This window comes from Lates calcarifer, linkage group LG15 (genome assembly GCF_001640805.2).
Source record: "Lates calcarifer isolate ASB-BC8 linkage group LG15, TLL_Latcal_v3, whole genome shotgun sequence".
Taxonomy (NCBI): domain Eukaryota; kingdom Metazoa; phylum Chordata; class Actinopteri; family Centropomidae; genus Lates; species Lates calcarifer.
The window spans coordinates 24,652,415-24,668,739 of record NC_066847.1 but is presented as its reverse complement, the minus strand read 5'-3'; the positions used below and the strand labels follow the sequence as shown (position 1 = coordinate 24,668,739).

Here is a 16,325-nt window from a genome sequence, read left to right as displayed (position 1 = left end):
ATGCCCACTTTGGTAATATAGCAGTAATAAATAATAGGTCAGAACCTGAGAATAGGTCATAACCCTCTTCCAGGTCACTATGTTACAGGGACAAGAATGTTGCTGCAATTACTCAAGAAGGTTCAAGGACACTAATGGAAATTCCAGTAAAATAATGAAATCCCCTCACTGACAGAAACAAATGTACACACAACAGGCTCAAACAAGGAGATTATGTGTTGTTGGTCATGTAACTTTGCAATGGTGATCACTGGCAGCTTAAGCTCATTATCTCAACAGATGGTTAAAAAGCTGAAGGACTTGAAGAAATGACTACGAGAATAAATATGTATTTATTCAAACAAAGAAAGCTCTAGTCTTACAGAACACTAGTGCTGTGTCCACAAGTTGTTTACTTCATTGCTCTGTATGTCAAGCCATTAATGTATAGACACTGAGGACGTACAGAGGATGATTGATGGATTATCATCAGTTGAGGCCCAGCACAGTGGAATTAGTCTGTCGTAACCCTTTTTAACTAGCCCACCGAGAATAAAGCACGTGGGTTAGTATAGACACACAGATCTGTAAACAACATGAAATCGGCCCATAAAAATGTGCGTGTATGTATGTGTGTGGGTCTGTACTTTTCTATCTACACACACGAAAGTGGTCAAGCCTATCTACACTCATTCATCTATCCATGCATAGTATTTACATTTACGAATCTATTCTGAGTTATTGCTGTTTATGGTAAAATATAGCGAAATCACATACAACATAAATATTTAAGCAGTCTTAAACAAACTCACTTCCAGTGACATAACAGCCAAAATAACAGAACTATAACAGTATAATACAGAACAGGTCTATCCGTAACTATGTCTGTTTTTTTCTTCTGCTTTCATGATAGAAGTCAAATGGAGGCTGAGACAAAAGGCTCGACAGTCGACACCTGTTGGATTTCAATTGAATTTGAAGAATAATATACACATGCACGCACACACAGGCGCGCACACACACAAGTATATACACATCTCAAGCAAACCATGTGAAACTGATAAAATTAGAAACACAGAGGGGCTCTGTTTAAGTGGTTGTGCAAAGACAGAGAGGTGGTGCACATGCGCACGCTGAATATTTTATGAGGTGTGTTTTTTGTTTGTGCGTCTGTGTCCTACCCAGTGTTAATGGAGATGATTTCAATGAGAGGATTCCTCCTGATCTTGGGCAGGTCCAGTCTAGCTCCTCCGAGCCTCCGGCCTCCATCTTTCTTCTGACCCAAGAGACGAACTGAGTGGCCTGAAAACAACAAACAAACCTTCATTACATATTCCTTTTCAAACTCAAACAGTAACTGTCAGTGTCTTTTTTTCCGTTGTTTACATGTTGAAAAGGTGACACACTATCATGAAGAACAAAGTATGGGTGGGTGCAAAGATACAGTATAAGCATTTCCATGTTAAAAATGATTACATGCTGATGATTATGCCCTGTTTAAAAGTGCAAAAACCTGAATTCCTCTGTTCATCTCAATAAACATCTGGATGAGTTTATTCATATTCATTTATATATTGTTTGAGGGGAAAATAAAAGATGATAGATAGAACAGACAAAAAGAGAAGTTCACTGTCTGGATGGTTTAATAACTTCCTCTCCCTTGAGTCTTTATAATACAGTCAAACATAGAGTGCAAACACACACACACACACACACACACACACACACACACACACACACACACAGAGAGAGATAGAGAGAGAGAGAGAGAGAGAGAGAGAGAGAGAGAGAGAGAGAGAGAGAGAGAGAGAGATACATTTACATACAACTTCTCATCCACAAACACAATACAACTAGATAGCCACATTTTCACTGTGAAATATCCACGTCTACATAGCCATTCACTCATCTAATAAATATGACAGCAGAGTGGACAGGAGTCAGGGAGTGGAGTCAGTGGACCATATCAGAGCAGATTCCATGTGGTAATGGTGTGGTCAAAAGAGAAAGGAGAGAGAAATTAACACATCTAGGTGTGCAGGAGATGGTATAGACGGCCAACATCTGGCATCAGGTGCACTTATGGAGAAACATGAATACAGAAAGTGGGGCAAGACTTGCTGAGGTATACTTCAAAATAAAGGGGGCTATTTCATTTTTTCAAAGTACACACTGTAATAATTCCATAAGTATAACTCAGTAGATATAACACTGTGTTACAGAAGCAAATGAGAATCCATAGCTGAGTCTAATAGCTAATAGCTCATGATTTCCAGCCTTTGGTGTGTGGAAATGAGATGCTGTAGTCTCTCTTCTCCAACCGTCTAATAGGCTACCAGCTAGAGGTGTGCAAGATGGAGGCGCTGAGGGATGGAATTGTCTTCCTGTTTTCATCCGCTTTACATGGGTCTCCTGGGAGGGTGGGCTCAGGGCAGGAGGCATGGCTATCAATTGGTAGATAAAAATGACAATCTGCCCCAGAGGAGGACAAAGAGCCAATCGGTGAGGCGTGACTGGTCGTAATATCCCAGTACAAGCGAGGAAATGAGAAAACTTCCCTCATGGAAAACAGCTGGGACTTGGAGCACATTCTGCCATCTTTTCCTTTAGCTAGCTATCTGCGCGTCCATCAGGATTTTAAATTCATACTTTCACTAATCTTTTTCCCTCTGTAGCCACCTCTCTATCTGTTGATTGATCGATCACAGTCATCCATACATTAATGCTTCCTTTAACAGCTAGGTTTCACAGTTCCACCTGCTACCCAACTGGTGCTTTAAATGTTTTATCAGAAGTTCATTCAACAAATGTGCTGCATGAGAGAGAAGGAAGTTAAGGAAATACCAGTGTTGATGAAGTACACACAATAAAAGTCTGCAAGGGTTTTTTTCTTCTAGATCATCATGTTCCAAGGCCTAAAGTAAATACTCACTAAATTAGAAATGATTTGCCCTTATTTAACCTTGATTATACAGTTCACTATATCCAAACAACAGTAAAAATACTGAGTAGTCAATTTCAGAACTAAATGCAAATAATTTCCCAGGGCATGTGAATCTAACCTATCTTTTGTTAAAAATATCAAAATGACAAATTTAACAAGTACTGACCAGTCAAACTAGATGTTATAAACAAATATTTCCAGTGAACAAAGTGGCAGGATATCACACAAAAAGCTTAACCATAATGGTTAGCACATTGAGGTTGAATCATGGACCTTAAAACTCACATTTGGGAGATGTGTAGCTTCATCAGGTGGAAAAAAAGACATGCCAGTAATTTAACTTTAGTTTGGACCCATTGGTGAAGGATTGTGGTAAATTCTTTTCTGAAATTCCATATTTTTTCCAGATTGTTGATATTGTACATTTGTTTCTGATAGTTTTAGCTGTGGGAAAATAAAGTTACTGATACTTAATTGCATACACAGACTTGTCGGGAGACAGCAATTACCAGTATGGTACTGGATTTCCAGATGTTTTTCCAAATTATGAGATTGACCATTCTCATAAAACTTCGAAATTGTCATTCTCCACATATTCTTTTTTCTGTAATGCTGCACAGGACCCCTGTAGATGTGACTGCCACCCAAGACTCAAAAAATAATCTCACTACCAGCATGGAATCACTCCAGGAGTGTACCCAAAGCCAAATTCAATTTCAGGGCCTAGGGGACCATGAACGGGAAGCAAGAGATAAAATATCTAACTTGAGTTGCTGAAGAAGACTGAAGAATGCTGCCCTATTTGTCATCTCAATTACAGAGTTTAGAGAGGCCAAATGGGCAACCCCGCATAGACACAGAGACACCCATCGTCCTATACTATATTTTCATACTACTGACTGGCCTCCTACTTTCCCTCCTGCATTTTGTCCGATCTCTCTCCTTTGTTCTTTTCTCTCCTTCACAAATATAAGCCGATATAAATCCTTCCATCCACTCATAATGGCCCATCATAACACGCTAGAGAAAAGGAGGGAGGGAAAGCAAGGATAGACGGATGGAAAGGTTGATGGATGGATGGGTGAATGATGACAGAAAAAAAAACACATCACAGATGAAAGATGTACAGGATAGCCAGATGGATGGTTGGATCATAGAGGTAGGGAGCTAAAAGGATGACCTATTGACCTGTGTCTGATGTCTCATAAGTGGTGGGTCTTGTTGAGCTCTCTGGTTTGATTGTAAAGCAGCAGGCAGAGTCAAGGGGGATGGAGGCACACTGAAGAGAAAGGACAGAGGTGGCAGATGAGGAGGACAGGAGGGGTGTAATGGTTGTCATTTATCCTTCTAATATAAGAGATCATTGGAAATGTATGACTATCTTTATTTTCTTGCCAAGTGGTGATCTGTTTTGAGGGGGATACATCTTAGATGCACATCAAATGTATTATTTAGCAATTCTACACTGTGCATTAATGCAAATATTTCAAAAGAGCACTTCCTTTAAAAAGCCATGAACAAGCTTTGATGCTTGACAATGACAGGCTCCTCTACAGAGCCTGCAGTTGTCACTTTCAGACAGGAGGTCACAGAATATTAAAAGAACACCTCCAGGTAACTTCAAATATATATTAATGCATCAACTTGTCTCTTGGTACCTGCTCTTCATTTCCTCCTCTTCCTGCCTTGCTGTCTCTTTTTGTTCAGCAATGTCTTCATATTCCTGCTTTATTCTTCAGCACTGATATACGGAAACAGTTTGTTTATACTGGTGAAATAAGGATCATGAGGTTATATGGATACCATGCAGCCTCTGATCTGAAGCTAAATAGATACAGTAGCCTGTCTAACCTTTTCTACCCCGTTTCTATGTTACACACACACACACACACACACACACACACACACACACACACACACACACACACACACACACACACACAAAATCTAAACTGTTTCCGAAAGATAAAAGAATCAGGTGATATGGTGTCATCTGAGGCTATCATCTCAGTTAAAGAGGATCAATACTGAAGAAAAGAAATAAAGACATCAAAATGTCCTCAATAAAGAAGGAGATACACCAGATTTTTGTTAATGGAAGGAAGTCTGCATTCCTTTACAACTGAAAACATGAATAACATATTTTCTAGCCTTTTTGTTGGCTGCTATATGCATTTTTACTTGACTAAAAAGTGCACAGGTTAATTTTCACTGTTTTTTACACTTCAAATAATCACTTGTTCTAGTGTTTCTGTTTGTTGAGCATCACTAAGAGATATAAAATCTGTTTAGGTGCCCTTGCAAAAATGTGTATCCGTGGGTGTCACTATTGAATTTTCTATGGCTGTGCCAGTGGGTTTGGAAAACAAGATAAAGCCAAAGGTGTGTTTGCTGTTAGCAAGAAAATCAACATCTGGCACAGCTGAAAAACAAAAAAAGGCTTGTCACCACAGTAACAACACTGCACACCGAGTTACTGATGCCTCACAGTGGCAAACGAGAAGACTGGGCAGTGGTTGTAATGTGTGCGACTGTATAAATATGAAGTACTGTGTGCATACTAAGCAACCCAATGCCATATAACTTAAGGATAAAAACATGCTCTGGTGTTTACAAGAGGCAGTAACTATAGCTTTATGTTAGATACATTTACTATTCACATTAGTCAGGTATCCTTATGCAGTGACAGTTAAGGTCTTTTTGAGCCAGGATCCAAACCAAAAAGATAGACTCACACCTTAAGAACCAAGCTCATAAAAGCATACCAGTACTCATGTGGAAAACAGACCTGCGAGCAATTTTGGTGCAGCAAGAACTGCGTCTATTAGCAGTTCATTGAAGTAAGTATTTTAGTAGCCATTACAACAGGCAAATCCCATAGCTTAAAGGTTTATGCCCAGGCCTCTGAGCTGAAATAACAGTTCTCAGTTTATACGAGGTCATAAAGAACTGTAATGATACTGGGGAAATTAGTTTCCATGGTGGGGGTGAAGGAAGGAGGAAAATGAGGGAGGGAGGGTAGAAGAGAAGAGAAAAAAAGGAGGGGAAGACATCAAAAGATTCTGAGAAAAGGGTGGAAGAAGGAAAAGAAAGAAATAGGAAAAGAAAGAAAAAGGAAGAAGGAATCAGCCAATCATAGAGAAGAAGGAGGGAATGAAAGTCACAGAGTACATGTGTGAATGGGAATGTGCTGTGTGTGTGTGTGTGTGTGTGTGTGTGTGTGTGTGTGTGTGTGTGTGTCTGTAGCCAAGACAATTTAGGGTTGATGACACATTGTAAAATTAATCCTCAGTTCAGCTGTCCTTCATTAGAGTGAGGCCTGCAGTGCAAACTAGTCAGTCAGTCAGTCACTCACTCACACACTTACACACACACACACACACACACACACACACACACACACACACACACACACACACACACACACACACACACACAGTGTAAACTCAATCTGTCCTTTATTAGAGAACAGCTGGGGGTGTATGACAGCTTGACTGGACACTCTCACACTGTAAACTCTCCCTGACCTTCATTAAACAGTTAAGTGCGGTGGCTCACTAACAGTTTAAATGGATGACCTAATCACTGCCATGTGAGTCTGTCTCTCTGTGAGCCTCTCAGACAGAGAAGACCACTTAACAAGCTACTCAGACAGCAAGACAGATAGGATCCAAAAACAACACTGATGGCTTTACTTTTAATGCACAGCATCAATCCTAATCACTAATCTTACTGAACAATTTCACCAAAAATAAGATTTTAAATTACCATCCTTTAAACCACGAAAAAAGCAAGTCATAAATCAAGTCATCCTACTGTTGAATATCTCATTTAACACATAGGACAGATTCTTGAAGATGTTTTCACTTTGTACAATAGTGAATTTTCAATGAACTCTCCAGCTGGTACCTTATTGTTGTCAACAATGTCTGTCGTAGAATAGTTTGGTCATCATTTTTGATTAAGTGCTCCTCTTCAGGAAAGGTATATATTCCTACTTTTGACAGTCCAGTCATTCTTAGTCCTTGTCAATAAGTGGACAGACTACTTTACTGAAAATCATTCACACAAGGAGCTGAAGCTCAAGAACTTCATTTCCTATTCCAATGATAAAAGGACTCTCATTCATTCATTAGTTAATCAATGCTTTGCTGCTCATTCACTCTAACAGTCAGTGCTTGTGTGTGTGTGTGTGTGTGTGTTCAGAATACCTTTTACAGCCTCGTCCACTACTTCCACCACTCGATCAATCTGCTGGACCTGAAATACAGACAGACACACATGGGAAAAGTTTATTGATGCTAACAAGCCACAGTCCACATGGTCAAACAAAAGCCTGATATTGATAACCTAAAAAACATGCGTGTACTGATCCACATAGGCCTCTAGATGTACACAAAGAAAATATGGAGAAAGCACGCAGACAAACAAGTGCAGACACAACTGCACTGAGTTTTCTCCAGCCAGGATGAAGTGATATAGATTTACTAAATGCTACTGCGTGTCTATGTGGCTGCAACACAACATATATTATGTATCAACAGAGAATCGAGAGTCAGTCTGGCGGTAGGAATTCAGGGATGAGAGCAGGGAGGCAGAAAAAGAAAGAGGTAGAGAGGGTGGCAGACAGATGATCACACAGGTAACAGTAAAGCAATAACACATCCTTTGATTATGAGACAATGAGTGAAACAGAATTACGTTATGGGCAAGAAAGACTTATTCTCCTCATTGCCTCCAAAGGAGAAAATCCTGCAGCTCAAAGGGGAACTCTGAAACACCACCATTTCATGTTGAGAAAATAGGCAAGACCCCATTGGCCACAGTTTAATAAGAGCCAGACTATTAGGAGGTTGAGGTGGATACTATATAAGCCAGAATACTCTACTGAGAACAGCACACTTTACTAATCTACCATTCTAAATGAAATAATCTGGAGAGAGCTAGGGATGTAGGGAGGGATAAAGAAGTGAGGGAAGGAAAAAAAAAATCTTGTGCCATTATTTCTCCTGTCTTTTCTCACAGCATGCCCTCCAAATCTAATTCTCTCACTTTCTCTATTCTTACAGGTCTATACTCTAGCCCTTGGCTCCAGCTCTCAATGCCTCCAGGCAAATTACCCAGTGTGACTATTCTTTCAAAAACACTCATATGAATGCACATTGTGCTTTACAAGCAGCAGTTATATGTATGGTACGTAGTAAAATAATGCCTATTTTCTTCTAATGGTTAGGCAATCTGGCTCCATTCAGACCAGCAGCAAGTGTCTGTCCTCACAGCTAGGGTCAGGTATTGTTTACAATTTAGCTTTTCAGATTTCACTTTTCAATTCTGGTTCTTATCCATTCCTGCCTTATGTTCCTAGAATATTCTTTGAATAAGAAAAATATACATTCATACTTTATTAGGAACACCTGTACACCTGTTTATTCATACAATTATACAATCAGCCAATTGTGTGCCAGCAGCATAATGTAGGAGGAGGAGTTTCAGTTAATGCTCACATCAAATATCATAATGAGGAATGTAATCCCAGTGACTTTGACTATGGCATGATTGTTTGTGCCAGAGGGCTGGTTTGAGTGTTTGTGAAACTGCTGATCTCCTGGGATTTTCATGCACAACAGTCTCTGGAGTTTCCCGAGAATGGAGCGACAGTTCTGCTGACAGAAACGCCTTGTTGATAAGAGAGGTCAGAGGAGAATGGCCAGACTATTTGGAGCTGACAGAAAGGCTACAGTAACTCAGATAACCACTTTCAGAATGCACAACACATCAAATGTGGAGGCAGATTGGCAACAACAGCAGAGGATGATGTCAGGTTCCACTCCTATAAGCCAAGAACAGAAAACTAAGGCTGTAGTGGGCAGAGGATCACCAAAACTGGACAACTGAAGACTGGAAGAACATAGCTTGGTCTGATGAATGTCAGTCTCTGCTGAGACACACATTGGGCAGGGTCAGAATTTAGTGTCAACACCATGAATCGATGGACCCAACCTGCTTTGTGTTAGCAGTCCAGGCTGGTGATAGTGTAATAGTGTAGGGAATGTTTTCTTGGCACACTTGGGCCCCCTAATACCAATCAATCATTGTTTGAATGCCACCACCTGTCTGAGTATTGCTACTGAATAATCGATTAGTCGATTAACCAAGACAGTAAACATAGTTGACATCTATTTTTAAGAATCGAGTGGAGGTGGGAGGAAAGACGCGAAACTAATGTTTCTGTTTGGTTCTGTTTCTGTTTCTTCTCTGCTGCATCTTGCTCTGTGTGGTGCAAGCAAAAGACTGCAACAGACATCGACAATAAAATAAGCAGATTACAGCATTAAAAAAAATCAGTGTTTCTCCATGACGGACAGGGGATGTTGACAGCGATGGTTTTCTCACCTTGTTTAAGATTCAGACATCTGATGACAAAAATCCTCATCTGGTTTAAGATTAGAGTTATAACATTATATAAAATGACAGTGACGCAAACAACAGGAACAAATAACAAATTGCTCTGGTGACTTAAATGATTTCAGATGATGTGCACTTACAGCTCTGAAAAATAATCTGATGGAAGCCAAGAAAGCAGCAATAACAATAATTTTTTCATCACTGTCATCATTACATCGACGGCGACTGGAACATTTCAGGTTCTATGCTATAGACTCTCAGCACAGATGAGAAACACTGCTGAGAACTAGTCTGAGCTCAGTTGCTGATGAAATCCTAATGAATCCTATAAAACAACATATTATTTTGGTTTGGGTGGAGGGCTCATGTTAACAATGACGTCATGACTAATCGACTAATCAAGTTAAATTGGCTCGATTAATCGACTTCAAACAGTAATCTAAATGCCTGTCCCTAACCCAGAATGCTGGTTTGCTGGTGGTTCCTAGCATTTCCAGGAGCAAAATGGGAGGCAGAGCCTTCAGCTATCAGGCTCCTCTACTGTGGAACCTTCTCCCAGTTTCGGTCTGGGAGACAGACACCCTCTGCAATTTTACAAGCACGCTTAAAACGTTCCTTTTTGATAAAGCTTATAGTTAGGTTTGGCTCAGGCTTGAACCATCCTTTAGTTATGCTGCTATAGGCCTAGACTGCCGGGAGATTTCCCATGATGTACAGAGCCTCTCTCTCTCTCTTTCTCTCCCCCTCAGTATGGATTCATATTCCATAAATACATGTTACTAACTCAATATCTTCCCTTTCCCATAGTTTTGTGCTCTTTTGTCTCTCTCATGTAAAATCATGTAAAATCTGATCTGTGATGACAAGCCTCCTGCTGCTCCTACAGCCCCACTGAACACCTGCTGTTATATTTAGAAATTATTAGTACTGCTTCTTGTATTACTGCTACTATCGCATTTAGGACTTTAATTGTCATTACTATTATTACCTCTTTTGTATTATTGATATCACTTTACATTTTTACATGGAATCTGCATTATTCTATGTTCTCCTGTTACTATTTTCTACCTTCTTCCCCTCTCTGTCTATCTTTCTCAACCGGTCGAGGCAGATGGCCGCCCACCCTGTGTCTGGTTCTGCTCAAGGTTTCTGCCTCTTAAAAGGAAGTTTTTCCTTGCCACTGTCACCTAGTGCTTGCTCATGGTGGGAACAGTTGAGGTGCCTTTAGATAACTTCTGTTGTGATTCGGCACTATATAAATAAAACTGAATTGAACTGAATTGAATTAATCCCTATATGGCCACAATTTACCTCCTCATGGCTACAGAGCAAAGCACAAAGCAAGAGTAGTCTCAAACTGGTTTCATGGACATGACAATAGAGTTAGGCCTCCACTGAATGTCATTTATCAAAATTAACAAGATTAGTCTTTCATTCTTTTTTGGTTAGAAGCTAAAATGAAGGAAAATATAAATGTTCTCCATCTTGTCTCTCAGAAGTGAACATTTTACCAAAACATACAATTAGGTCCTGTATGTATAACACTGTGACAGTTAAGTCTGTTCTACACCAAGCATAAATATACTCACACACTCACACAAAAGTTACAAAATGTATGGCTCATGGATAAAGGATTATATATTGAAGTGAAGGCAAAACCTCTCCAGAATTAAAGACACCAAGGAATCATTGTAACCTAGGTTATTTTTAAGTGAGATGTCCATTTGTGTGATATACACTTATGATGAGCAGTGATGTAAATTGCATATTTTTTGTGAGTTACTGAAAAAAGAACAGAAACTGGGCTCACAATACTCACTGATGTAGCCAACCCAAGGCATACATATATACTGTATGCTGAGAAGACTGATGTGCGTGCATCTCATGTTTACAACATTGCTTACCCACTGTAATCCTCTGATTACCTAGCCAGCACTGCATACAAGTGTGTGACTGTGTGTAATGCGTCTCTGATATAGGATGTGACATTTCTACTTCAGAGATGCGAAACACTGTGGGCTTGCGTGACTGTTTGAATACCTTAGACACAATACACAAATTAGTCTTTCATTTCACAGTAACTTCAGATAGGACAACACAATAGAAATGCACATAAAAGCCAACACACAGGTGAATTAAACTCAATGAATTCAACAGGAAGCACTTTTTTTTAACTACAACCCTTATCTAGTGCAGTCCCTATATACAAATTCACAACTGCTTATTTGCATATGATTTGCATAACCCACCAACTGTCACTGTCATTGTGTGGCTGATTTTAACTACCAAGGATACATAAGGGGAGGGTGTGCACACTGAGAAACCTCTGTCTGTGTGCCTGTTCTACATGAATCCTACCTGTCTTTCTATGGTTGTGAGGACAATTTTTTTGTTGGCCAGTCCTTACAACTTCAAAGGATTGTTTAAAGTTTAATGTCTTAGGGTTAGGTTTGCAGTTAGGTATAGGTTAGGGTTAGGCATTTAGTTGTAATGGTTCAGGGTTGGTTCAGGGGCCAGGGAATGCATAATGTCAATGGTGTTTCCACAGCTATAGAAAGACCAGGGTGTGTGTGTGTGTGTGTGTGTGTGTGTGTGTGTGTGTGTGTGTGTGTGTGTGTGTGCGTGTGTGTGTGCGTGTGCGTGTGTGTGTGCGCGTGTGTACGCACATGTGTCCATTCATGTGTGTGCGTATCAATGCATAATCCAATCTAGTCATGACAATGAAGGAACCGGCAGTGGTAAACTTCCCAGCTGTTTCTGCCTCGCCCTGAAGGCTATTACATATACAAACCTGTTTATCTGAATGTAATTATATTATACATACATGCCACTTGATTTGAATGTAATTATGTTACACAGTGGCATGTTTACGTAAATGAAATTACATTATTTATAGTAAAGGATATTTAACTTAACATTTAAGATACCCCCCACCCCCACCCATTACTTCTAAGACCGTGGCAGTAATCGCATTGGAGATTGGACTGTTTTATTTTCAATGAGACTGTTGATTTTTTTATGCAAGTAAATTCAGCATTATATGAAATCAAAGTCAAGGTTTTCTGTGGTGATTTAGAGGGCAAAGCTTGGTTCTTAGTGAACAAAAGAATGCATACACACGATAGAAATGCAGAAATTGTGTGTGGTACAGACATGTTTGCATTACACACTGGTCTGCTACAAGGACTATTTAAATAACATTACATTATTTATTAACATTGGAATTTCTGATGTAATTTTGTCTGAAGGATTATATGCACGACTAAAAAAAATAAATAAATAAAAATTCAAGCAATCAATTCACTCTTTACCAAGACCCAACATTTTAAATATTGTAGACTGTGGGACTGTTAGACTCAAGATGGTTTCGTTTTTTTTGCAGGCTCTGCAGCAGCACAAAGAAAAACACTAATTACAAATATCACCAAAGATTTAATCAGTTTCCTCCTATGATTACTGAGGTGAAACAGACCTTAAAGAGAAGAATAATTGTACCATATCACGTTTTGCTATGCACCAAAGGGTTATGAGTGAAAATTTAACAGTTTCCAAAATAAGCAAAAGGAAAAATCACTTGTTCATCTCCACTGTTGTAAACTGTTGGACACTGTGGGACAAATGGTCCCTGAAATTCACATAAAAGAATGTTTCTTCCCTCCTGTTGTTATAGCTGCATATTTCTGTGACTCCCCCTGATGTTAACAGAGTTTTTCCTTCTAGTCATAATATCTTTTGTGTTGTCTCTTTGGCTCGCTGTGTTTTCTGTAATCCTCTACTCTCTTACTTCACTGTCTGAATTCTGCAAAACAGTTAGAGGGGCAGAGTCCCATTTTCTATTCCCCCCAAAAAAGGGGAACAGAAAAGCCAGTTTATGCTCTGGGCCCATGAGGTCTACACGTCATTCACTTGTCCCTTACTACCTCCATCTTTGTCCACACATCAGATAGGATAGGTATTTCTACACTGGAGGGAAATGCTCTGCATGTGGAAGACAAAGCAGCCATTAAATAAAACATAAAAATTGGGCAAATTACACTTACGCAAGAGGAAAATAGATAATAAAGTACAATTTTATCTGCCTGGTGAAGAGCACAGCCATTAATGCATATAATACATGGGATAGCACCTAATAAATTTGATTCTCAAAGTGAAAACATACTGTTTAATAACATTAAGCCTGACAGAATTAGCTCAGACTGGCAGTTTTGCATATGAAACAATGATTGGTAGCATTTTCTCAAAAATGAACTGGAGCAGTGTATCATATGATAAATAAAATAAAAACTCTGCTCACATGGAGCACTGCAGTTAATCAGTGTCTAAACTCTTATGATTAAAAAGGAATAATGGTCAACAGGTTGTAAACAGGTGCAGATTCCTCAAACAGGTGTCAATGTTATTTGTGTCAATGTCATTTTCCCTTTTCCCATTGTCCCTTATCTCTCAAATTCTCTCCTTCTTTCCTTTCTTTTCAACAGTCTCAGGCCCTTTTCTCCTCCTCATCTCCCCCTCTACCTTGTACTTTTCTCCCTCCTTCGATCATAAATTCCTTCTTTATCTACTCTCCACCCTGTTCATCTCAGTAGTCTTGGTTTTGTCTCCCGGGGATGTCTATTGATCCTCCGAACGGTGGGGAGGCCAGAATAGAACAGACAGAACAGCAGGTTGGCAGCAAGGTGAATGACAGGTCAATCCATCTGTATCTCTGTGTGTCTGTCTATACACACTGCTCAAAGGTTGCCCATCAGACACAAATAAAGACCAACGAAGGGACCCATGAAGACATTCAGTATATGCATGAGCATATTCCTTTTAGATAAGTAAGTTCAAGTACACACACATACATATACACATACATACCCCAATGATGCTGAGTCCTTTGAGGTAGTCCATCCGTGGCTGGGCCTGGGGAACACATCCTGCTACTACCACCTTTTTCTCCTGTTCCTGGGCTTTTCTGTAAAAAACAAAAGTAAAGGAAAAGACAAAATACAGTAACATTAGCAGGTGACACTGCATTTTTACACTGTGCACAATTCCAACTAAATGACTGTGAGAAAACTTTGGTACTGAAGACAGCTGTCCCCACCCCAGTACACTGCTGTTTCAACACTTTACAGTAGGTCAACCTTTAACTCTAATGGTTCTGAACTGTCCACTTTATGACAAATTTGTTACAGGCTTCCCCATGTCATCATATAAGTGCATGTAAAATGGGAACTTAACTATAAAATCTGTAAAGCGAACATATTCCAAGAGTAATATTCAATGACATTCATGCAAAACAAGAAGCTTTCAAAATGAAATGTTCTATTCTGAGATAAACACTCAACAGGTACTTAAATCAGTTTTCCTGTGGCATAAATAAGGATATAGTGGCTGCACACACATGCACACACAGATGTCTATCTGCATCCTGTATCAACTGACATGCACCTCCAAATTCTGTAAAATTGTACTTTCTACTTTTCAACAGCAAATTCTGAGTCCTTCTTTAAACTGAAACTATACAAATAGCTTAGAAGCAAGATAAAATCAGGAGAGGCTGACTGGACTTGCTGGTTTCTGTATTGAAAAGAGATGAGCCAGAAAACATTACTCTGAAGTGTACTGCCAGTTGGCTGCCAAACAAGTAGCAGATACTTCTATGTCAGTTATGGTCAATGTGACAAAGGGAAACAATGTTTGTGAAATTTTCTTGCTACAGGAGAGCCTTGTTTGTTTTCCCCTGCGGCATGTGAGCTATTCCTTCATGAAATGTCCATGAGAGAATTTAGTCAAGATAAATCCCATGGTGCAAATTCAGTATGTGTGACTAAGATGAATGGTTACTTTGTTATGTCTGATCATCAAACAGAGGTTCAACTAATTGTTTTTCTAAGATTTGGTTTAAGGTGAGAACTGGTCAATCTTTTACTGTAATTGAAGCATCTTCTTCAACATCTCAACTATTCAGCAAACTCTGCTGATGAAGACCACAAGACGTCACTGAAAGCTCTGAAATAAATCTAGTAAGTACCTTTTGGTTAAGAATTTCTCTGTCAAACAAATCCAATAATATGGACTGACAATGACGCTTCAATAAGTAATTCAGAAGAAGTCAGAATTTTGAACACAAAGGCTAGAGCTCAGAAAATCACAGCTTGGCCTCTATGACTAAGAAATCACACACTGCTTGGAGAAGGTTGATAAGATAAGCTGGTTGACATACAAACATGAAAACAGCATGGTCTCAGTTCTTTCATGATTGAGCCCAGATTCCCATGTTAGTACAGCATTACCCTATGTGACACCCTGCCGGCTCCATAATGTCCAAGGACCCAGACTATCCATGTGTATATTTAATGTCATGCAAAGCAGAGGGTTTCAGGAGAAGATCTGCTTTCATGTACAAGATGTAGTTAATACATACTGTTTAATCATGGCACTGTGACAGGTATATTGATGAAAAACATCAGATGAAATTCATAATATTGTTTTTTCTGACAAAACAGGTCACCATGAACTCTGCTGACCAAAAAAAGCCAAGCCAAAAGTGATTTACAGTACTCAACAAAACTGAGTAAAACCCTACACAATATCACAATAAAAATTAAATGTTTTTAAAATTGTATCATCTTACAATAACTGTGCTACTCTTAAGTTTAAGTGTAGGATATTTGATCTAATGGAAATTGGTGTTTGAATGACTGATCAGTCAGTATGAAGGACACTGCATGCAGATGGCATCCCAGAGGAAAACCATTGCTCACAAAACTGCAACATTAAATTTTGCCAGAGAAGATGAAAAGAGGCCTGGTGAATATTGGCAGCACATTCTTTGGTCAGATGAAACTAAAATAAATTTGTTATCCGATGGTCTCCAGCATGTTTGTGTGTGTGTGGACCTGGCCAAGATTACCACAATGACTACATACTGTTGACTGCAGACTGTGAAGCATGGAGGTGGGAATGTGCTAATATGGGGCTGCATGAGTGACAAAGGTGTAGGGTGTGA

At 39.4% G+C, this 16,325-nt stretch overlaps 1 protein-coding gene across 9 annotated transcripts in view; it reads right to left on the bottom strand.

Annotated features, from left to right (window-relative positions):
• Positions 1-16,325, bottom strand: part of cdkal1 (CDK5 regulatory subunit associated protein 1-like 1) — a 435,182-nt gene that overhangs the window by 357,018 nt on the left and 61,839 nt on the right. For all 9 annotated transcript variants that reach the window (XR_007814619.1, XR_007814622.1, XR_007814618.1 and 6 more), the window contains exons 5-7: positions 14,189-14,285; positions 7,135-7,183; positions 1,161-1,281 (exon numbers count right to left, since the gene is read on the bottom strand). Coding sequence is in view for 2 of the 9 variants with exons in the window: in XM_018685548.2 (XP_018541064.1) it covers positions 1,161-1,281; positions 7,135-7,183; positions 14,189-14,285 (267 nt within the window). In the remaining 7 variants the exon portion in view is untranslated. The remainder of the gene's footprint in view (positions 1-1,160; positions 1,282-7,134; positions 7,184-14,188; positions 14,286-16,325) is intronic.